At 34.1% G+C, this 24,627-nt stretch overlaps 1 protein-coding gene across 4 annotated transcripts in view; it reads right to left on the reverse strand.

Moving 5' to 3' along the window:
* The window catches only part of DPYD (dihydropyrimidine dehydrogenase), a 720,636-nt gene that overhangs the window by 517,879 nt on the left and 178,130 nt on the right, over positions 1–24,627 (reverse strand). For all 4 annotated transcript variants that reach the window (XM_031457506.2, XM_064488745.1, XM_064488746.1 and 1 more), the window contains exon 5: positions 16,695–16,856. In XM_031457506.2, coding sequence (XP_031313366.2) covers positions 16,695–16,856 — 162 coding nt within the window. The remainder of the gene's footprint in view (positions 1–16,694; positions 16,857–24,627) is intronic.

Raw genomic sequence — 24,627 nt, forward strand, 5'->3', positions numbered from 1 at the left:
CATCCAAATGATCCCATTTAAAAATTAAAGAAAGTATGAGCAACAAGTATTACAAGACCTAATTTCTCAATCTGAGCTAATGGGCCTCACAAACGTTCCCGCAGAATTTTGTCATTTCTATCCTAACACTTATCACATGTTACTGACTTATCTGTTTCCTCCTTTAGAGCCTCAGATCTTTAAGAGAAGACACCTTCTTCAAATTTATCTTTGAATTTCTAGCATTTTTATATAGAAGGTGTACATGTTAATTAATAAAAAGTTTAAATCAAATTGGTTACTACCATTTCTTTTTTCCAGCACAATTTAGGGTTTTACAAGTTACGGATATATATTGCTGCTCTTTCCTTTGCTATCTAAATAGTACAGATTTTTCTCTCATATTATTTTTTGAATGAATACATGTTTTTACCTTTCATTCTTTTCTAAACAATACGAAAAGGAAATAATTTTAATTCTAAATTAATACATTATTTTACTGAACCATTAATAAAATGTATTTGAAATCTACTCTATATTTTCACAAAATTTTCATGTACTTTTCACCAATCAATATTTGAAACATTCATTTTACATGATCAGGGAGAGCTACAGCTAATTTCATTTAGGGATTAAATAAATGCCAGTGTCTTTCATATTCAGTTGAGTACTTAGATTTGCAAACTAATAACTAAAAACTTACCCATGTTGAAATTTACTAGCATTTATAAATTAACATTACAGTTTAATAAACTTTAGAAGCATAAAACACAATTTTTAAAGAATCATTTATTGCTGGCATATACAACAAAAGATAATTTAATGTGAATACTTAAGGATTTTTACATGCTGAGAAGTTTATAATTTTAATATGTGACAATCAAATAGAATAGGATTTGTGTAATGTCTGTCTTATTTCATTCACTCAGAAATAAAAGATAGTTTAGTTTAAAAAAAAGAAAGAGAGAGACAGTTTAGTTTTGAGACACTAATCATATCTGACACGAAGTCTAGTCAGTGGTGTACAAATAAAGCACCAGTTATCCAATAATATACATTATGTATAAATTTTCACTTAAGAATATTTTAATTATTTTTAATAAAATTTTAAGTGTTCTTTTAAAACAACTGTCAAAATTAAAATATTGAACTAAAAAATAAGTTTCCTAAATCCCCACTAGTGCCAAACACGGAGGTGGAGGCTCTCAGTATGGAAGTAAGCGTGCTTCTCAGCACACAGCACCACTGGACGTGCAATGGGATGTGAATGATTAACCCCTGAGCCGTGCAGCCCCAGCTTCTACGGCTCATGAGCTGTTTAATACATGCTCGGTATACTATCTTGCTCAAGATATTAATCTATGGATTAACAGTCTTTCACCTGTTTTGTTTTGTTCTGTTATATTGTAACTTACTATTGTAATTTATTATTTTCCCCCTTAGTTTTATAGTATGTTGAATCAACCTTGGTATTTTTTCCTTATGAAGTAACTATTTGAATACAATTTTGTAAACTTTATCACAAAGGGTATCGAACAAGTCCTTTAACATCGCCATGCCTCAGTCTCTTCAGACTATAAAGTGGAGTTAATAATATTCATCTCATAGGACTACTGTGAGAATTAAATGAGTTAATACATGTAAAGCACTTTAGAAAAGTGCCTGGTCATATAGTAAATGTTCCTTCTCAATTCAGCTAGTATTCACACTCCATGAGACAGAGTTTATCTGAACTTGTACTGTCCAACATGGTAGCCACCAGCCACATGTGACTATTCAAATTTATATTTAAATCTGTTATAATTAAATAAAATTTAAAATTTAGTTCCCCAGTAGCACTAGCCACATTTCAAGTGCTCAGTCGCTACAGGTAGCTAGTAGCTAATGTACTATGAATGTTTTCACTGTTTCAGAAATTAGAATTCACAACTTATGATATAAGAGGCAAAATAAACTCAAGGGCATAGTTAATGTAAAAATTAAATAAATAATTATGAAGTAATGAGTTTTTAGTACTTGCTACATTTGTTTTTAATATGGTTTATATCATTATAAAGTTATATAATTTAATTTTTCATAGTGGTTGTATTTAAAACAGCCGGCACACAAAATTCTTGAAAATTTAAACAGCCTCCCAAGGGCTGAGTCAATGTGGTTTCAACACACTACTGAACTTAGGCGATATGTGACGGTTGATTTAATTTTTTCAATCTGTGAGATAGCTGCATCATCCATCCCGAATTTTGAGATGTATCAGCTACACTTTCCAACTTCCTCAAGATCTGAAAGAATAAGTGATACTCCATCCCTTTAAAACAGTGGTACTCAATTCCTTTTCAACTGAAATATACTTAGGGAATAATTTCATATGTACAGAGTATGCTTCTATAAATGTAGCCTGATTGTAGAAAATGTTTAAAGAAAAAAAAAAATTGGCCAAGAAGTCAAATAGCTCCACAAATATTTATGTGGGGGGGGGGAAGGTGGAGGGGGGTTGATAAGATCTATTAAGATCTAATTACTTTATAAACCTGTGAGACATGAAATCAATCATTTATGCATACAAAAGAAGTGTCATTTTATAAAAGCAAATTAATATTTCTAATAAAGCAAACACTGCACTGTGTTTAGAATATTGGGATATTCTTCCTTATACTACCAATCCATAGTATGAATGAAAAAAGGTAACTAATACTATTGAGAAGACAGCATGAATTCTGTCCTAAATCTTAGTAAATTAAAACAAATCTATAAAATTTAAGAATTTTTAAAATAAATAGCAATAAAGCAGATTTTTCATTTCATTTTTTGAAACTAGTCTTCTAATAAATGCAACAAAATTACAAATAAATTATACATAAACGCTATATTAAACCCACTTATTTACAATATCAAAGAGTATTTCCTAATAGTTGTTCTTGGAGAATATTTCCTGTTGTTTCATAACATAACAAAAACTTAATCCAAGACAATTAAGCTCTTCAGGTGAGAAAGATTCCCTTCCTTTAAACAAATTTTAGTTGCCAGAACATTGATTAATTTTCTAAGATGTAATTTTTTTTCTAAGTCCAAGATTCAACTGCCAAAAACAATGCAATAAAGGAAACAAACAGGTTAATCAGTATCACAAAGCACTAATTCAAGTATTTGAAGAAGCATGGAAAGTATACCCAGTGTACCCTGCATGCATACTCCCACAGTACTAAGAAGGTCAGTATTCACTGAGCACATTCTACAACAGGTTTTATTCTAAGTCTCTGTATAGACGATCTCATTTAATCTTCAACAGTCCTATTATGGGTACAATTATTATTTCTACTTCCCAGATAATGAAATTATGGCCAAGTTCCCATACTAAGGATTTTATCTCAAGGTTATTTTATTTTCAGAGCCTGAACTCTTAAACACCAACGCTGTCAAATTTTTACAGTGATTTTCAGTAGGAAATCATTTCAACCCGTACCTTTTCAATAGGAAATGTATAAGTGAAAGAAAAGTATTATATGAATTTACCTTTCCAAAGTCTATTACACTTGTCATAGTCAATCTATGAACAACGAGAGCTGGTTGCCATACTCACAAATTAAATTACATTTACAAGCCAACAATGGTTAACAAAGTGTTTGGGACACATGGCACTACACCCTTGGTTTCCTACCATGCTATTCTGCAACTTGAGAAACTCTGGGAGTCAGCTGCATCACGATCTTGTGATGCATCAAAACATTTTATATTTATATAGGTTGAAAGGTGTTCCCTTCCCTACCCATGCTGTAGCACGTAGAGCATTTTAAGATTATTTTACTTCTATTAGTAGTATATAACAAACGTTTATAGAGCCTTACCACATAGCAAGCACTGTGTTATAGAAAACAGCGAAGAAGGCCTTGAAATAGCCCTGAAAGTTCAAGCCGAGGGTTTATCACAAGTTTACTGCTGTTGAAATTGTATTTAGCTACCAGTAACGGAGTACTGACTGTCTTCTAGGCACTTTCCTGCAGGCTTTACATTTCTTTCTTTCTTTCTTTCTTTCTTTTTTTTTTTCACTTAACAGCAGAGTTTACAAGCTGATTTTCCCTGTAGATTATGAAGTAATCAGAGGGTTTTCCCTCCCTCATTTGCAATGCCAGGGCATACTAGAATTGTATCACATAGTAGGCATCCAGCAAGATTTTAATGAATTTCAAAATTCCTGAACTCCAGTGATAGGCTTCAACAAATGAGTAACAGTCACCAAGGAAACACAATTCTTCCTCAGTGATACAAAAAAATGGTTATTTACAGATTATTTACAAGTGACTATTTTTCTCGAGGAGCATTTAAAATAGATTTCCTTGCATAATCCCCCTGTGATTTCTGAACTTTCACTCATCTAGAAAGTGCATTTTTTCATCACTCCAAATTGACTTTACTAACATTTTGTCCAAATTTTTCACGTTATTTTGAGGCAAGAGAGAGATTATCCTGATTTTAAAAATGGAAAGATTGAGACACAGAGAGGGGCCATGGGATTTTCCCCCAAGCCTCTTCACATTCTGGAGACAGAAACAGTATAATTTTCTAATATTTATATAGTGCTCTCTAAATGAAAACGGGCTAAGACAGCAAATGCAAAGATATTTACCAATTCTAATTTGAGAGTAACTTTTTCTCATTTTTAGCTTTCTTACTTTCTAAAATGGTACATAGTGAAAATAAACACAAATGTTTGGTAGCTATAATTTTTCCTCAATTACTCCATTTCTTCTTAATGAACCACACAGGAGCAAACATAAACTACAGGAAAATCATGACAAATTAAATATCCTTCGAAATTTCAGAATATCTCCACTAGTTGAAAGATATATTGCATAAGGATGGTTGTGTTCTGTATACCTCATAAGAGGTATGTATTTTTTCAGGTATTTAACTCAATTTTATTACAGAATAAAACACAATTGCTGGTAATTTCTAAAGAGATATTTCATCAGTATAGGTCTAAGAGAAACCTTAATAAAAATAATACATTGGTTTTCATTTTGCTGGTTTCAGTTTCTTTGAGTTATTTAATTAACAATATGACAGTCTGGTTATCTTCTGAATGCTTGAATGGAGAGAGATTGCTATTTGTTCATCCAAAAGTAAGTTACCTCAAATTACATGCCTTCTAGGAGACACTTCTATGTAATTTTCTTTGTAACTTGCTTCCTTTTGTGAAAGAAGTCAAAGGAAATACTGAGTACATACTATTCACTGCACTCATTCTTTGAAAAGAAATATTCTTGGGCTACCTGACAGTTTTCTCTACAACAATTAAACAAGGGGTGCCAAAAATTGGAACTGTGTCTCAAACACATCAGAAATTAAAAAAAAAAAAAAAAACTTCATTCCATGGCAAATTTTCAGTTATCAACCTTATTAATGCATTACCAATTCTTAAAAATGTTTCATTATTTTCTTCTTATTAAAATAGATATTATTGTGAGACATCTGTGGCATGGTAAAAATACTATATAATTTGAAATCAGAATATTCTGTTCCATCCAATTTCCACCTTAATTTGATAAATAGCTTTATGTGCCCTCTATGCACCAGGCACCAGAATGAGTAAGACACAGACCTTCCACTAAGTAGTGCTCTGAGTAACAGAGTGCGTGTGTGTCTTAAATACAGAAAACCTATTACAATGCAATCTGTCCATGTGTAGGGTTCATTTTAACACATGGTGCTCCTGGAGCTGGTGAGAAAGAAAACTTATCCCAGAAAGGAGGAAAGATAACACCTGAGCCAAATCTTTAAAAAATGACACGTTATCGTGGAGAAGATTTCACCTCTCTAAATGTCAGCTCTAAAATTAAGAGGGTAATAATTACTTCAGCAACTGATTGTGAAGACTGAATGAATCATTGATGACAACCTTCTGGGATTAACACTTTCTCTTGAAAAGGCACTCTCCTAGGTGCTTACCATTTACATCCCCAGCCCTCAGAATCTTCAGAGTTAGGCATGATCGTTCATTTTATAGACAACAGAGCTGATTCCTAAATTACTATTCTTACATTGTAGTTCATATTTTTTTTTACTATTTTCACAATTTTTATTGAAGTATAGTTGATTTACAATGTTCTATTACTTTCAGATGTACAGCAAAGTGAGATATATGTATATATATATATATATTAGACACATACATTCTTTTTCAGATTCTTTTCCATTATAGGTTATTACAAGATATTGAATATAGTGCCCTGTGCTTTACAATAGGTCCTTGTTTATCTATTTTCATATTTTTATTATGATTAAACTAAATGATGTTACATTTGTGATTTAAGGCTACGATTGGATTAAATGGTTAAGTTGACAAAACACAATTTGAAAACAGGTGTGTATGCTTTGGTTATGAGTCAGTTTATTGATCCAAAATCATATGTGGGTTCAAACTAACCAGGACAAGAACTCATGTGCCCTCAGGACTCACTCATCTATTCTCTGTGCTTAAATTCTCACCCACTCCTGACTTTACTGCACTTAATGGACATCTTTCAGGACCCAATTTAAATTTCACTTTCTCAATTCAGCTTCCCCTCCCTGCTAGACTATCTGCTGGGTGTCCTAGTTGCCGGCTCCCACAGCCCTGCCTGACTGCCCCCGCCCCCAGCACTATATGGTAAGTTGCTTGCTTAATTGTCTTTTTTTCTCACTAGGCAATAAGCTCTCTGAGGACTGGTACCGTTCCTGTCTTGCTCATCACTGTATCCTTGGCACCCAGACACTGCCTAGCACCTAGTCACTCAATTACGTGTTCATATTGGAGTTGGAAGATAAAGCTGCCAGGGGCCAGGGAATCCATGTTACGGCTTGCTGGGGGCAAGGGGATAGCAGGGAGGCAGCAGAGAGTGATGGAGACATGACAGACCAGAGGGACCATCCCCGTCCTGTCAGATTCAACCGATGGTTAAGACAATTTTCCTTAGAAACAGCAGTGATGATTAATTATGGAGCCAATGCTACTAGTAAGCAGCTTGATAAAATAAGAAAAGAACAGTAGTTAGAAGGCAGCCATAACTGAAATGTGCTAGTCATTAAGTGACATGCCAGATCATCATTTACTAAACTATTTTCAAAGAGCCAGGTTCTGTTTTTTTTTTTTTTGTAGATCATCATTATTTTTGCTTTCATAATCTATTTCATTATTTTCCTATTATTTCCATTTCCTTTCTTCTGTTTTTTTCAGAATTTACCACCACCACCATCACCCCCACCATTACCACCACCACCATCACCCTCCTCCACCCGTTTCCTTTCTAGCTTCTTGAGATGAAACCTGCTTATTTATACATAATCTTTATTTTTTTCTGTTATATACACTTAACACAACGCATTTTTATGCAAAAATGGCTTTGGCAACATTTCACAGGTTGTCAATGGAAACTGTGTCATCAGGTCTAAATGTTTTGTAATTTCTGTAGTGACAAACTCTTTAACCCACGAGCTGTTAACAAATGTGTTTTTTTGAATTTCTATTTAAGACATACATTTAAATATGTGTTTTAAATTTGTTGTTATTGTCTGCATTTTAATAATATTCTTATTTTTGATTTCTAATTTACTTGTAGAAAAAAATACAGTCTGTATGTACTTATTTGGAAAAAAAAAATATATATATATATATTTATTTCTGACCAAGCACATGATCAGTTTTGATAAATGTTTCTTCCACAGGTACATGAAAAGGTTGTTTTCACTCTGCATTAGTTGAGTTCAGGAAACTTTATAGACTTATTAAATCAAGCTAATAAACTTTATTCAAATAATCTTACTAATTTTGAGTAAGAATATACTGTAATGTACATGTAAGTTATGAATGTTATATTTTTAAGACATTCATTCTTTTTTCATTGTTTATTTTTCTCTTTATTTTTATTAATACATTTTCCCTAAATTTCCACTTTTGTTACATATTAATATCACTACACTGACTTTCTTGTGGTTAGTATTTGCATAGTATATTTTTTTCTACCACCTATTTTCAAGTTTTCTGCTAAAGTGTCTCTTCTAAATATCATATAGTTGTTTGGAGCATTTATTTTTAATCCATACTAGAGCCACTTACATGTTAACAGATAAATTTAATAAAATTACATTCTTGTGAGTAATTATACATTTGGATGCATTTCTGTTACCTGCTTTGTGTTTCCTGCTCACCATGCTTTTGTATTGGCTTCTCTGTCTTCTGTTTTATTTTTCCTTTCCTGTCTTTCATTGGATTAAGTTTTCTCCTCACTCAGCCCTCTTTGTTTACATGATTGCTTGCAAGTTACAGATTGTATTTCTACATTTTTTGATTACCTTTTAATTTTTTAACATAGATATTTCAACATTTTTGAAAACATATTCCCAAGTTATCAACTATCACTCTTCTCCTAACACAAACGGCCCTTAGCACACCTAACTATCCCCTGTGCTCCCCTATCTCCAGACACCTTCCTTGTCGATTTTATATAGAATTGTATCTCTAACACCCCAAAATGAGTTGTTATTATTACCTTACAGTCGATAGTTAATTCTATTTACCACCATATATTGCTGGTTTCTTTGCTCCTCGTTATTTCTTACATCTCTCTCTCTTTCATTCCAGGTTTGTCACAGTTTTGCTAAAGAATAACTTTTAGGAGTTCTTGTAACAAAGTGAGGGATAAGCCACTATGGATTTAAAATGTTTAAAATACCTTTACTCATGTTTTTATTGTTAAGAGAGAAATACAGTTCTTTATCTTAGTCCTTTAAAATGTTGTGTTCTTGGCTTCTAACATCTATAGATGCTGATGAGAAATGTGGGTTAGGCGGTTAGACAAGTGGGGGCACCGCGCAGATAAGGTGGAGGAGAGGGAGCATGGTGCGGAAGACAGCAGTATGTCTGCCTTCAGCATACAAGTGCTTTCCTTCCTCTAAACGATGCCAGCAAGAAACCACTTAGAACCCAACAGCCACAACTGTGCAGTAGCAACAAAGACCTAACTGGACATGACCCAATGCTCACTGTAATATAATTAGCATTGTGGTGTAGGCTCCCGCCATGGGTTTTTCTGCGTGCATCATGGGCAAGGACATGCGCAAAACGAGACGAGCATGGCTAACCACTCCAGGGGCAAGAACCGTCAATCAGTTAAGAGACCACTTCTAAGCGAGGGGATGACAGGGGGCCAAACCAAGGCCAGTGCTGATATCTACCCCTGGATCAGCCCATCACCTCCCGTTCCTGGAGGCGTACTTTCCCTTCGCTAATAAATCCTTTAAAATCTTTCACTATACAACGCTCCATCTCCCATCTGAATTCCTATCTTTCGGGTAAGAGAACTGAGGTCTTTTCCCCTTTTGGAGTAACAAGTCTAACTGTCACTCGGTTTAAAAGTAAACTGTTTTATCCATCTTTTCTAGGAGCTGATTCTTCTGAGACCCTTGGTCCTTCACAATACTGCAGTCCTGTGTCTAGGTGACATCCTTACATTTTTCCTTTCTTTTGGAAAAATCCCTACTGTAACTACTTTAAGGCCGCTCTTCACCAAGCTCTCCCTGCTCCAGTTCTAAATTTAACATTTTTCCGGTGTTTCCATTTCAGTGAATATTTCCAACCAACTACTTTTCATACCAAACTCACTATTTTTTTCATAAATTTACCTTATTTTTATGAATTTTATTTGTTTATTTTTATTTTAAAGGCTTGTTTATGGTATTATATGGTTCATTAGGATACAATCATCTGCAGGCTGAATCTTATACCACTGGTGGCATTAGCTTTTTAAATGTAGTTCTGCACTTTTTGTCTCAGACTTATCCTGAGAGAAATGCTTCTGTCTTTGCATTTACCCTCCAGCTTCTTCGATCAAGTACGTGACAGCCTCCACCCCGCATCACTCCTCTGCCTCCCCCAACTGCAAGATCAGGTCTCTTACTGGAAGCCCAGGGCTCTGGTCTCCAGGTCGTATTTAAGAGCTATCACTGAAGCAAGTTACTGTGCCACTAGGCACCTGCCCAAAACACTGGGACACAGCTCCCTCTGCTTCTTTCTGCAGCTTCGTATGAGCCCTAGCCCTGTGCCTTTTTTTTTTTTTTAACCTTTCTACCAGGGGCAGGTGAACCCAGTTCTCCACCACGCACAATGTGTTTGGCACTTCCTACCCCAAACCAGACTCCTCAGCAGCCCTGAGTGTTTATGCAGAGCCGAGCAGGCAGTGGCCTGAGTCCCGCTTACTGCTGAGAATTTCCATACTATTTCTGACTCCAAAAGGTATTTATCGTTCTTTTTACTTCAGCTATTAATTTTTCTTGTGTGCTCAGTATATTTCATTTATCATCATACTTTGGAGCAAATGGGTGATTTAAATTTTAACTCACAGCATCATGGTTCTTACAAGTGATTCATGCTGATACAATATTACTGCTTTTTACTACTTTCTAATGCTATTCATCAAATATATTTATGAAAAAAAGACATATTTTTAAGTTGTTAGGGTTCAAGCCAATGGAAGTCCATCATTCTAAACTGTAAGGTATATACAAGAGTATATACATTTGAACTTATAAAAAACAAATTCAAAAAACATTCATAGCAAGTAATCTTAACAACCATGCAGCTTTGGTAAATTTCAATGTTATTGCCCCAAATCTCTGAAACTTACTTGTATACTTTAAAACTCTACATACTAATATATAGTTGAAAAATAAACTAAAATATTGCAATGCAAATCATTTAGCAATTTTTCCAGTCCTGCAGTTTTATTATCCATCATTGTGCCAGCATTGGATATTTTTAATAGATTTCTAAAGATATTTGGCGAAGAATGTCAAATAGTTAGTGAAATCTATCAATACATATTCCTTTCTATTAATCACTGCATTAAGGCCAAAAGGAGACTCACAAATAAAGCCTGGACAGATATTACCTGCATTTGCACCCCTGAGAACATTTCATCAACACACAAACTATTGATTTCATTACTGTTTAATGTATATCTTTCATGTACATCTTGTCTCAGAAATAATTACGTTTTTCCTTTGTATGAACAGCATTGACAAACTGTATTCACTGTTTTAAAATAGGAGTATTATGGATAAATTTTACTCAAAGATGATACAAGGTTGGGACTATAAAGCAAGTGTGAGGTGTCATTAATTGAACAACTATTCTCTCATCCATATTCTATTTATAGATGACCTGCAAACAGTATTAGCCATAAATATTGATTATTATTCATTATCATTGTACTTTACCTTAGTTTTAGATTAGGTGCACGAACTGGCAGATCTAACTGACCAGTTTGTCAAACCACATCATAAACGTGTTAGACTCCTTCCTAAATTTACGCACAGACCAACCACCACAAAGGCAGGCTTGGGCTTTTCTCATTAACATGAAACTTCAGATATAAGCTTCAACTTCCGGGCCCCTCATTGTTCGGGCCCCTTCTAAGGCCCTGTATTTAAATTTGTAGTACTACTTGCGTGTAACTTTTCAAAGAAGCGACCCAAAGTTTATCATCTCAAGCCCCACAAAACCTGAATCCTGGCTGTACAAAATCCTTCATCGGCAAGGAGAAAAGAAAAAAAAAAAAAAGCTTTTCAGGAACATGTATAAATAAATAAAATGACTAAGCCTATGTGTTCATCTTACACAACCTGTTTTCACATAGTTGCTCCGCATCTAACAGGGGTGAGGTACAGCGACCTCCTTTTGTGAGTTGTACAGTGCGGTGACTCAGGGATCTACGGCTGAGTCCGCGAAGTGTAACCCTGTGAGCTTGCAGCCAGAAAATAGGAGTTTGCGCTGATTTTGTATCAATGCCTTGTAACATTATGTGGGGGCAAGCGAGAGTTTGTGAAATGGTGGAAATTAGGGCACTAGAGCCTTGCACTCCAGACCCGTCCCGTACCACCTGTGAACTTGGGCAAACCTCCTATTGCTCATACATAAAATGAAGATGATAACGTTCACCTGGAGGGTTGTTCTGAGTATCAGTCAAGTTCTAAGAAAGTACCTAACACTGTCCAGGACTACAGCAGTCTGTTTAATGTTTACTACGATTTTCTAATCATACTGATCCTCGGTTTCTTCATGTCCAAAACGGGAAAAACGTTAGCTAGCTTACACGTCTTACCAGTTGTTCATCAGCATTTGAAAGTGAGATAGTACAAAATGCACTGAAGTGCCGTGCAGGTATGGTGTATTACAACTCTGCACTTCCCCCCGCCAAATCCTATCCTTTGCACTAAGGTCTGATCACTTCCAATATCAAATAAAAATTAATAAAGAGTGGCTTATCCGTCCAAGCATGCTAACGTAAATGTCTACGTCTTACTAAATTTGCTATGACATTTCAGTTGTTGGCTTGTATTACTTCTTGAGAAACTACGATGCTTCTCAGGACATGTCGTATATAGACCAGCCTACAACAACACTTACTCCTAATCGATGCTCAATCAATGTTTGTTTGGTTAATTGAATCCTTACCTAGTGGGAGCTTAATACACTGGGTGTTCATACAAGCCAGTTTGCCTGGGATAGTCCCGGTTCATACCTGCTGCACTGAACTAATGATGAATAATGTTCTCATTCACTCTCCAAAGTATCTCAGTCATTTGTTTGATTAACTTACTTATAAAGCAATCAACATACCACACAGAGTCTATCCAATCTCATGTTTCAGTTTACGTACTTTTTTTTGATAATTGATGTTAATATGAGGGCTGCACCTAAGTTTTTTCTTCGTCTCTACTTACTTATTTGTTAGATGGGATATATCACAAAACATATTATTTGAGAGAAGATATGCAACTCTCTTATTTGGTACTGCACATGTGTCTATATTCTCCAATATACTTGCAGAAGGCAGAAGTTTAAGGCTTTTAGTGACTCCATGTTCAAGATGAAGATATGGTAGAAGTATTTGTCCTATTAAAATAATCCTAACTCAAGTAATCATATTCCTTCTTATTTCACAGTTCTCTAAAACTACTTATTACAACATTTGAGCAAAATAAAAATGCTCATGTAATTTGAGTAATTGTACATAGTTACCTCATAACACCTGGCTGTTTGAATTATATCAATGTACTTTTGCTATATTATGAGCATTTGATTTGAACTGTGTCTACTCAATAAAATATAGAAATAACTACAAATAGCATATGATGGTGTATAAATAGTATATGATGGTGGTACAAGAACTGGGTAATATCAAATGAGGGGTGATTGAAAACCCTCTGAGAGATACAATTAAAGAAAAATCTAAAGAGTAATTCTATTCCTAGTGAGTCACCTGATTTAGTTTGGAATTCTATTTGTCAGTTCCATTCTTAACTAAAAGTATAAAAAATAAATGAAAAGTATCAAGAACACTATATTTAATGGGTGTTAAAATAATCTCATAGAAGGTTTACTGTGAACAAGAAATACTGTTTTTAGGTACTGATTGCATAACCTAATGTATTCCTAAAATTTATAATCGAGGCAGCAGTCTTAAGTACCACTCCTCTCAACCTCACTCATTTTAACGTTTAAAATCAAACTTCAGAACCCTGGAATTGTAATTTTAATTTTTCCAAATCGCCTCTATACCTCTTTTAACATCACTAGAAGGGAACTGACTTAACGTGCACCTAATTATCTACTTACAGTTATTTTTAAACTTTAGGAAATGAGTAGAAAGATGCAGTCTCATTTCACTATCCTTTTGCAACAATTCATCAATTAAATTTGAGAGGCAATGAGAGTCTAGTTGGTCCACTAAATGTGACAAATAGATGATTTCTTTAAAATTCAATTAATGATCAAACACATTTCAAAATAAAATGTTCAAGGGTTACATTTGTATAGAGAAATTTTAAAACCCTGACGAGACTGATAAGGAGATCCACATCAAGTTATTATTCCCAAATTATTTTGTTGCAGCACTATTGTTATACCTAATTGAACTGGGAAAAACTGCCTCCTAGAGAGATTCGGAATCACCCCGTGGCTTGTTTGTGCCACAAGCATACAGAAGTGTCTGCAGCAAGGTCACCGCAGATGTAGGGGACAGCAAAGGATGGAATAATAATGACAACACGGGACAGGAAAAAGAAGTAGCTGGTCTCCTGATTCTACTGCCGGCTGCCCTTCGTGTGATTTATTCCTTTTCTACTGCAGCCCCTCCAAATTATACACCCATGTTCAAATAGAAAAGTGTAAGATACAGATTTAAACAATCATGGCAGACTACAGAGCTGATATTTTAAAAATCACTAACAAGTTACAGGAGAAACAATTTTGAAAAATATCATACTATTTTACTCTGCTTTCCTAACCTTTGCTTAATTTGGTAGAAAGATAGATTTGTATTTCTTCAAAGGTCAAAAATCAGTCATTGTTTTATCAAACAACTGAAACATAAAATTATCTGCATCATGTTTTGTTTTGACTTAAGTACTCACATCAATAGTTTAGTAATTTGAAAGAATAATAGTATTTTGCACTTTATGCTTTTTCTTTTCACTGGAAGTCAGTTAATACACTGTGTTTTGCTTATCTTTTTTATATTTTTTTAACATTTTTTATTGAGTTATAGTCACTTTCCAACGTTGTGTCTGCTTATCTTTTTTTAAATTGACGTACAGTTGATTTACAATAGTGTGTTAGTTTCAGGTGTACAGAATAGTGATTCAGTATTTTTGCAGATTATACTTCATTAAAGGTTATTGCAAGATAATTGAGTATAATTCCCTGTGCTATATGGTATATCCTTGTTGCTTACCTATTTTATAATATAGTAGCTTGTATGTGTTAATCCCGTACCCCTAATTTTCCTCCCACAACTCCCTCTCCCCTTTGTTTGTTTGTCTCCACAAGTTTGTTTTCTGTATCTGTGAGTCTGTTTCTGCTTATATTCACAACAGCTTTGAATTGGTAAAGCTGGGTAAATTTAGGTAAACCACCCTTTGACAGAACTTTCTAAAATAACCTGCCCTAAGTGGCCAAATTAAAAAAAAAAAAATGGAAAGCTTTTCTATATAATTACAGTGGAAATTTTTTTATTTATGATTTGATAAATATATTTGAGGCCACCATTATACAAAGTATACATGGAATGTAATAAAGATACATTCCTATTTAAATTCTATGATCCACTTAAAATGCATTTAATACCACCCTAATGCATGCTGTCTTAAATAGACTTTGCTTTGGAAAGCCATGGTAGTAACCTCATTAAAACCAAGGGAGAGTTCTCAGAAAAATGGTGTTTCCCTTTCTCTCTTTCTCCGGTTTTTTTTCCGCTCACTGTCTCACTCACGTTCTCTCGTTCTCTCTCTCTCTCTCTCTCTCTCTCTCTCTCTCTCTCTCTCTCTCTCTCTCTCTCTCTCTCTCTCTCGTCTCCCTCTCTCTCCCTCTTTCCTTCTCTCCATCTCTCTTGTGCAGGTCATTGAAAAACTAACAATATTATTTTAACTCATCTTGTTTTGAAATGCAGTGTTCATTCATGTACATAATGTGTGACCTTTCATTTACTACATCCTTGCAAGCTTGCCCTGGTTTAATGAAGAGGAGATGGGTCCCCAAAGAAAACTGTGAAAGAATTCAAGTGAAGCTTCTCCATCAACTAAGGATTTTCTCAGGTTGTAAAGATCACACCTTGCACTGGTCAGGTAAGCCTAATGCAATTTTGAATTTGGTAAGAAAAGAAATTAAATCCAAGAATTTATTGCAACAACTCAGAACTTCAAATTGTTTCTATTTTCTCATTCCCAGGAGCCTTTCCTTAGAATTAACCTGTCAGAAGGCAGGAAGGGAATAATCCTGATTTATTACTAAAAGCAAAGTGAGATTTAAGCTTGAGGAATATTATGGGAAGGGTCCTAAAAAGAAAGAACACATTGTGTTTAAGTTGACGAAAGCAGACAGGGAAGTCATTAACTAAAAATCTAGTGTTGACAGGCATTTAATTTGGTCTTCTAGCCAACTGGACCCCAAGGATTACAAAATCTTGCTGCAACCTCCATATAAACTGATCATTTAAATGATACAGGCATTGATCTGGTAGTTGACTCCAAAAAGGAGACCCCAGAGAGAAAATGATGTCCTAGAGAATCAAAGTCAGTTACAAAGGATTCATGAAAAAAGAAAGACATGGACCAAACTTATGAGATAAACAGGCAAAAATTTTTTTCATTTTATTTCATTATAAACTTGCACCCAAATAACATACCTGTTTTTAATCGATAAGTTTACAAAATCCAACGTTAAAGGATATTATTCAATTTCAGAGTTTTTAATAATTCTACAACACCTATTACTCAAAAATATTACAAAAGAATGCTGATGTATTATTTCAAGCTGTGAAGGTTAAGGACAGTTTCAGGGAAAAGAATCAGTTAAGCAAGATAGCCTTTTAATAATGGGGTCCCCTAGCCACACTCCACTGTAAAGTTAGTGAATAACTTTTATTCTCAGATCCTCCAATTTACATAATTTTCAAAGTATTTTAATAAACTTCTGGGATTATAATTAATTTGACATATGGTTTTATAAAATTTCATTTCTGAAGCCAAGTTGTTGAATAAAAATACTGTTTAATGGCACAAAACACACTTTAGCTGTACATCACACTAAAAATGTTAGACACCAACAAAACATCAAGGATTAAAGTTATTTTAAGATTTTTGTGGGTTAGGTGGGGGAAAGACAATACGTACATCTTACATACCTCAGTAGCAAACTGCTGCAATCCACCAATATTAATTGGTCCCTCTTCAGTGGCATATAAATTGCATCCACCTACACAAAGATCAGATGTTGGACATACCATTCCACAGGTCAGACCAAGTGGGTTGTCAGAAAATATCATCTTAGCAGCTCCATAATAGTTCTACAAAAAGAAAACAAAATAAAAATTTCTAGTGAAACAATGTACCTCTTAAACATTCAGTTTATGACTTAAGTTTTTTTCTATTAGGTTATTGGATTGAGGGTCAAGGTGTACATAAGATGCAGAGGTTATAATACTGTTCACTATCAGGAGTCATAAAGTAGTAACTAGAAAGTAACTAACATAGAGGAGTATTCTATATATGCTACACTAATATATGAATAATTAATCAATTTTGGAAAATTGAAATTTAAAATAAAAATGCCCTGTAACTACTTTCTTTTATAAGGCATCTAACTCTATTCTGCCATAAATTCTTCTTTTCAGTTTTAACAAAAGTGAGTTAGGTAGAGTGCTTGAACAGGCTTAAAACCTAAACCTTAAAAGTAAAAGTTAAAAAAAAAAAGATTATGCTCAGGTCTTCCAGGTTATCCTCCATTTAACTAAATTAAAAGCAGCCAGGGTTCTCTTTCCCTTCATTTCATCTGGCCTGTCCATGGATACTGTGTATTATAACACTGTGTTCAGTTTCATCCTTCAGTACATCCTATTAACCAAAGATGCAGACAAACCTCATTATAAAGGCGCTCTTGGACCAAACCTTGACAAGTTCATCACTCATCACTCCTGTCCGCACATTTGACTGTTAAAGAATAACTTACAATTTTAATTTTATCAAGAATTTTTAGAACCCAACTTGTTCATAAATTATACAAATACATCATTATTTACTAAATCAAGAACGAATAGTAAGTTGAATATTTCAGAAGCATTTTTTCTCTAATGAAAATTAAAAATTGGATCTGACCAGTATTCCTCAAAACTGTCAAGTATTTTGTCAAAATAAGGATAATCTTGAGAAACTGTAACAGTCAAGAAGTCCCTAAGGAGATGTGAAAACTAAATGTAACATGTTATTCTGGATAGAATCCTGGATCAAAAAAGAGAGCATGAGGTTAAAAAAAAAAAGGAAATGTGAAGAAACTATAAATGTTAGTTAATAATAATATATTAATAATGCTCCATTAATTGTAACAAATGTGCTATACAATGTCAGATGTTAATAATAAGTGAGACTGTGTACAGGTATATATGGAAATTCTCTGTACCATCTTCACAATTTTTTATAAATATAAATTTGCTCTAAAAATACATTTTAAAAAAGAGATGGTAGAATGTACATAACAACATGAAATAAATACGTTTATTTTTCCTTTGGCTTTTGTTTAAAGTACTTTTGAAGGTCTGAAAATATATACATTGTTTCCATGACTAATTTCAATCAAAAATACAAATTTCTATATAGAATACAAATAATAACAAACAGCAACAATAACCTTTACTATTTGTTGACTGTTTACTGTATTCCTGGTACTTTGTGAGGAATTTCTTTAATATTTATCACCAACCATCTTATATAAGATGTCCAGCACTCAATTAAAAATCTCTAGGCATGAAAAGAGATAGAATTAAATGTCTAATAATCAAAGAAAAAAATAAATGAAGCAGAGCCCCAGGTGATCCAGAAAGTGGAGTTAATTTAAAAAGACTTTAAAATAATTTTAATCAAAATTCAGGCAAAAAAAGACTCACAAAATAGATGAAAAAATTAAAAACATAATCAGAATACTGTATGTAATCTGTTAAAAAAAAGAATCAAACTGGCATTCCATAACTGACTGAAACATTTTAAAATAAATCTAAATGCTTGGTTTTAACAGCATTCCTGGTAGTTCAACAATATTTCTCTTATTCAGTGTGTCTTAGCAATGAACAGTCACATCTAACACATGTAAACGTTTCTTTTATACATACAGTACATATCTCAATGTAAAAGACACACATACACACAGCTTTTTTCACTATAAATAGTAGGGGAGGCAGCTAGCCCAACATTAGTTATGCTTTATACTTCATCACGTGATTTTTGTTTGTAGTTCCTTTAGTTTTGATCTTTCTGTCAGTCCAATTAAAAGTTATTATAAGGTAAAAATCTTTTTTCTGTTAATTCAAGAGATTAAGATCTACTTCTTCCCCTAAATTTGGTCATATTTACCAATGTCTTTCTGACAGTTTGTTAGTGTCACTAATAAGGGCCAACAATAAAGCACTAAACTGACAAAGTATGATTTTCAAAAGTTAGCATAAAACTGTCTTACATATATAGGAGCATGTGCCAAAGATTTTAGTTGACTCATTAAGTAAATTAAGAAATCATTAAAATAGCAAAGCTGATTCAAAATGCATTTGAGGATGATTTGGCTTAAACGATGAATTCTACAAAATATTTGAATAAAAATTTATATCAATTCTTCACAAATACTTCCAAAATATACATATCAGATTTATCCCAGAAATGCAGGATTGGTTTATCACCCAAAAAATCAATTAATATAATACACTGTATCAACAGAATAAAGGATAAAAATCACACAATCACCTCAACAGATGCAGAAAAGCATTTGACAAAAATCCAACACAACTCATGATAAAAATTCACAACAAACCACAAAGAGAAAGCAACTGATTCTCCCTGATAAACAGCCTCTATGGAAAACCCACAGCTAACATCTTACTTTATGCTGAAATCTGAATGCTTCTCCCAAAGATCAGGAACAATACAAGGATGTGCTTCTATTCAGCACAGTATGAAGGTTTTAGCCAGATAACTTGGCAAGCAAAAGAAGTGAACGCTCAGATTGGAAAGGAAGAAGTAAAATTATTTCTACTTATCATGAAATAATCATGCACAGAGAATATCCTAATAAATCTATTTAAAAAAAACTATTAACACTGTGATGTTTAATTTTACGTGTCAATTTAACTGTACCATACTGTGCCCAGAATAAACAGTATTTTGGAGTGTGTATGTGAAGGTTTTCCAGATAAGATTAGTTTGAATTGGTGTACTTAGTAAATTGCCCTCCCCAATATGGGTGGACATTGTCCAGTCCACTGAGGACCTGAATAGCACAAAAAGGTGGAGGAAGGAGAAATGTGTCCCTTTTTGAGCCTGCCTGGTTGAGCTGGGACATCGGTGTCATATATATACATTGGTATATGTATGATGTACTCTGTTTCTCTGGAGAACCCTCATACAGCACTAAAAAGAAACACAGCAACCTTCAGGATGTAAGATTAATACATAAAAATTAATTGGTGCTTCTCTACACTAGCAAGGAACAAACCAAAAATAAAATCAAGAAAATAATTATATTTATAAGAGCATCAAAAATAAATTACTTAGGAATATATTTACTAAAAAATGTTAAAGTATAGTTTCTGAAAACAACAAAACACTGTTGAAAGAAACTAAAGGCCTAACTAAATGGGGAAACATGATCATGAGTTAGAAGAGTGCTTACCAAGATGGCAATACTCCCAAACTGATCTATAGCTTTAGTGAAACCTCTATCAAAATCCTAACTGATGTTTTTGCAAAAATGGTCATGCTGACTCTAAAGTTCATATGAAAATCCAAGGGATTCAGTAGCCAAAACAACCTTTAAAAATAAGAACAAACGTGGAAGAATCACATTTTGTGATTTCACAAACTGTCGCAAAGCTATGGTAACAAGGCAATGTGGTACTGGCGTAAGGATAAACATGTAGATCAATGGAGTAGCACTGAGAGTCCAGACAGAACCTTTGCATATACGTTCAACTGATTTTTTAAAGGGGTTCCAAGACAGTTCAACAGGTAAAGAAATTCTCAGCAAGTGATGCTGTGGTAACCAGATAACCACACGCAAAAGAGTGAAGCTGAATTGCTGTACCTTGGATGGCTGTTGTCAAAGAGATATAATGAAAAGTGCTGGCAAGGATGTAAAGAAACTGGAACCCTTATACTCTGCTGATGGGACTGGAAAAATGATGTAGCTGCTTTGAAAAAATACTTTGGCAGTTCCTCATAAGGTTCAAAAATAGAGTTACCATGAGATTCAGCAATTCCACGCTTTGCTGTACACCCAAGAAAATTACCACATATCTCCGTGCAAAACTTTGTACACTCATGTTCACAGCAGGATTATTCCTAAAAGCCGTAACACAGGAGCAACTCAACTGCCCATCAACTGATGAAAGACTGAAAAAATGTGATATCCATACAATTGATATTACTTGGCAATGAAAAGGAATGAAGTAATGATACATGCCACAGTATAGCTGAACCTTGACAACATGATGCTAAGTGAAACAAGCCATTCACAAAAAACTAAATATCATATGATTCCATTTATAGAAAATATCCAGAATAGGCAAAATTAAAGAGACAGAAAGCAGACTGGTAGTTGCCGATGGCTGGGGGTCTGAGAAGAAATGGAAAACGGCTGCTAATGGGCACACGGTTTCATTTGGGGATGATAAAACTATGCTCGATTTGTGGTAATGACTGTAACTCTGCAAATATATTCATTATCATTGAACTGTGCACTTTACATTAGCAAATTGTAGGGGATGCGAATTGTATCTCAGTAAAGCTGTTATTCTTTAACAAGTATACTTACAGGACTGGGAATTATATAGGCAATTAAATAAAGGGGTATTTGAATAAGACTGCTAAATTAGATGCGGAACTGGACAATATCCTAGGAGGCAATAAAACATAACTTTTGAAGTTATCTTTTTTACTGAACGGAAATAATTTGTATCTCTATTGTACACAAATCTAAAAGTTAAGATGTAAATTTGCAGTCTGAAATTTTAACCAAAAGTTAGTTTTTTCCCTACAAATTAAATAATACTTAAGTGTCACCTTATTTATTTAAAAAATATTTTAGTATGATAATTGTAAACATATACAGATTTACCTCCTTGGCTTTGGCTTCTGGTTTTGGATAATTTTACTTAATAATGGCCATAAGGAACAATTAACTTAAAATTAATTGATCTATTCCTAAGCAAACATCCTTAGTTCCTGCTTAAATCCACTGTCCCCTCACTCAACATCTGTACCTAAGCAAGCAGTTAATCACTGCTAGAGAACATCTCAAAGTCATTGTCTGTGTTCTTTCCTCATCTTACTTGACACCTCAGGAACATCTGACATGACTGATGAACAAATATTCATTGACTGACTCACTGACAAAAAACTCCTATTGCATAATTAGAAGTGTCTTTACAACATAAAACAGTATCATGGGGAAAAAATGTCAATTGTAGGTAATGTCTAAGGATATTTGAGGGAAAAAAAAAACAGTACAAAAAGAATATAATCTAATCAAAAGCCTAAAGATCTTTCCAAAAAAATAGTGATTCTTTTATGAGCCCCAAATTGGGTTTCAAGACTGCACATAAAATAATGACACAAGAAGAAAAATAGATACATATTTTTAATGCAACAAGTAAAACATTTACAATTACACTTCCGGTTCATGATGTGCTATAACCGTCAAGCTGGTAGGGCCCAAGTTATCACAGAATATCACTGACAATGAAGCTGTCTAGTGATTCTTCAACATGCTCATGACTCCAAGTGCAACCTTCACATCAAAATAAAATTGTAGGTTATACATTTTTTTAAAAATTAATAAGACTTACTAAATAAAAATAAAAAAATCATCATGAGAATATTTTTAAAGGCAAACATATGCTCCCTGACATCAAAATGCTTGTGCTACTGGATAAGAAGTCATTTCAGGCTAAGATTTAGAATCAACTTTAAAACTGGTGGCAACTGAAATGATTCTGGAGGAGACAGGACTAGGAGATGAGAGGGAATAACACACAATTCATGGTGGATCGATATGAGCAAGTAATCAAAGAAGTCAGACTATATCTTGACACAACGACTTGGCAATTTGGCTACAGTAGCTCATTCATTCACATAGGAAATGATGATTAGGAGATATTTTTGGAAAATGTGCTTTGACCAAATTATGGAGACTCTTCACTGCCAATATAAGGGTTTGGTATTTAATTGAAGCTTTTTAATAGAAGGGTGCCAGTGTTAAGGAACTAGCTGGGAAGACTACTGTATGGATGATGTGGAAATTCTCAGAAAGGGAGTGGAAATATAGAGAATGTGAAGAAGACACAATTGAAACCAAAAAAAAAAAATTATCACAGAATATAGAAACATGGTTTTGAAAACAGGCTGAGCCAACATTCAACAATGATTCAGAAGTCACCTTTGCAATCACTTCTCACAAATAACTCTGAAGAAATGGTGGGTGATGCCACGTGTAGCGATCTGGGTACTCCAAGTGGGAGACATTCAGAAACCTATTAGAAAGGAACACCTCCTTGACTCTTTCCATCAAGAACACCAAGATCAATATCAATTATTTCAGAGTAAGTGCGACGACTTCCTGAGCCCTCCGTCTAAACAAGAGGTTTGACTCCTATTCCGTGAGCTCTTAAACTTCCTAAAAGTAAAGGTTATAAAATTTAAATTTAGAAGGGTACTTTAAAGACACCTCAGCAGTCTCCTTCTAGAAAATACACAACGACTTCAACTGGTTTCTTCACGTTATGCAGTCACAAGCATTTCAGTCTTGTGAGAAAAAAAAAATGTACAGGGCTAGGTTAGCAAGGATGAAAAATAAATATGTGATTTTTTTTGCACAGGTTTATTTTATGCATAAGGCATGAGAACTTTTACCCTTCTTTGAACAAAAATCTAAAAGAGAAAAATGATGCTTGATATGTTTGTTGTTTTTATATGAACACAAAAGAATAGGCATTGAATGTTATCCAATCCATAAACTTACCCAACATTTTGCTGGCATTGAAGTTTCTATTCTCACTGGAGTTTTGAAAGCACACCCTAAGGTACAATATGTGCTATTTATTATGTGAGTTAATTTTAAGATAACTTTGATTCTTTGTTGTTGTTTTTTTAAGTTATAGCTTGAAACTGCATCAGTGTCATTCCTCTACACTTTAACAATTTTTAAATTTGTTATCAAGAAACATGAAAAACTCACAAGCCACCAATTCTCTCATATGGTATAACTATTTTAACAAATAGTCCTATCATATTCAGGCCTTCATGTCACTACGGCATTATCAATACAGCTGGTAGATTTATTTTCAAGTGTTCTTCCTTCTTTCCAGTGAGCGTTTTCACAGATGGAAGCACCCTTCCAAGATAAACTCCAATCTGTTGCATTTAAAAAATACTTGGGCTAAACCTCAGTAAGTTTGCATGTGTGAGAAGGGTGAATTAACATTACTTATATTTCTGGATTGAGCTATATAATGGTGAGTGTCATGATGTACATTCATTAAATAGAAAATATCTCTAGTAGCACATACAAAAAGTGCAGGCACAGGAGCACTCTGCCAGGCTGGCCCCATCCCTCAGTAAACAACCTACAGATCTTCACGTATTTGCAAAGGAGAGAGGGGGATGAGCCACGAACAGAATACACAAAAATCTCTGCCCTCACAGTGCTCACCTGCTTCTGGAGGCAAATGGAGACAAAGAATAAGCTTGGCTGGTTTTATTCTGAAAAATCCTCCCTTCAAAATACCACATACATTACATTTTAGAGAAGTTTTACATGATTAGACTTTAGAACTATGAATTTATTTTAGTCTCACTAATGTGTCAGGAAATAAAAAGAAATTTTTCTTGTAGAAAATAAAGTTTTTATCTGACCTTAAGGTCCTAAACTAGAGAACACACACACACACACACACACGGGCTTTGGAGCCATACACCCCTGGATCTGAATCATGCTTATACCATATGATTGGGGGAAAATGTAGTCTCTCTTAACCTCAGCTTCATCACTTAAGAACTGCAGATCAAAATTCCTTCTTAATT

This window comes from Camelus dromedarius, chromosome 9 (genome assembly GCF_036321535.1).
Source record: "Camelus dromedarius isolate mCamDro1 chromosome 9, mCamDro1.pat, whole genome shotgun sequence".
NCBI classification, from domain to species: domain Eukaryota; kingdom Metazoa; phylum Chordata; class Mammalia; order Artiodactyla; family Camelidae; genus Camelus; species Camelus dromedarius.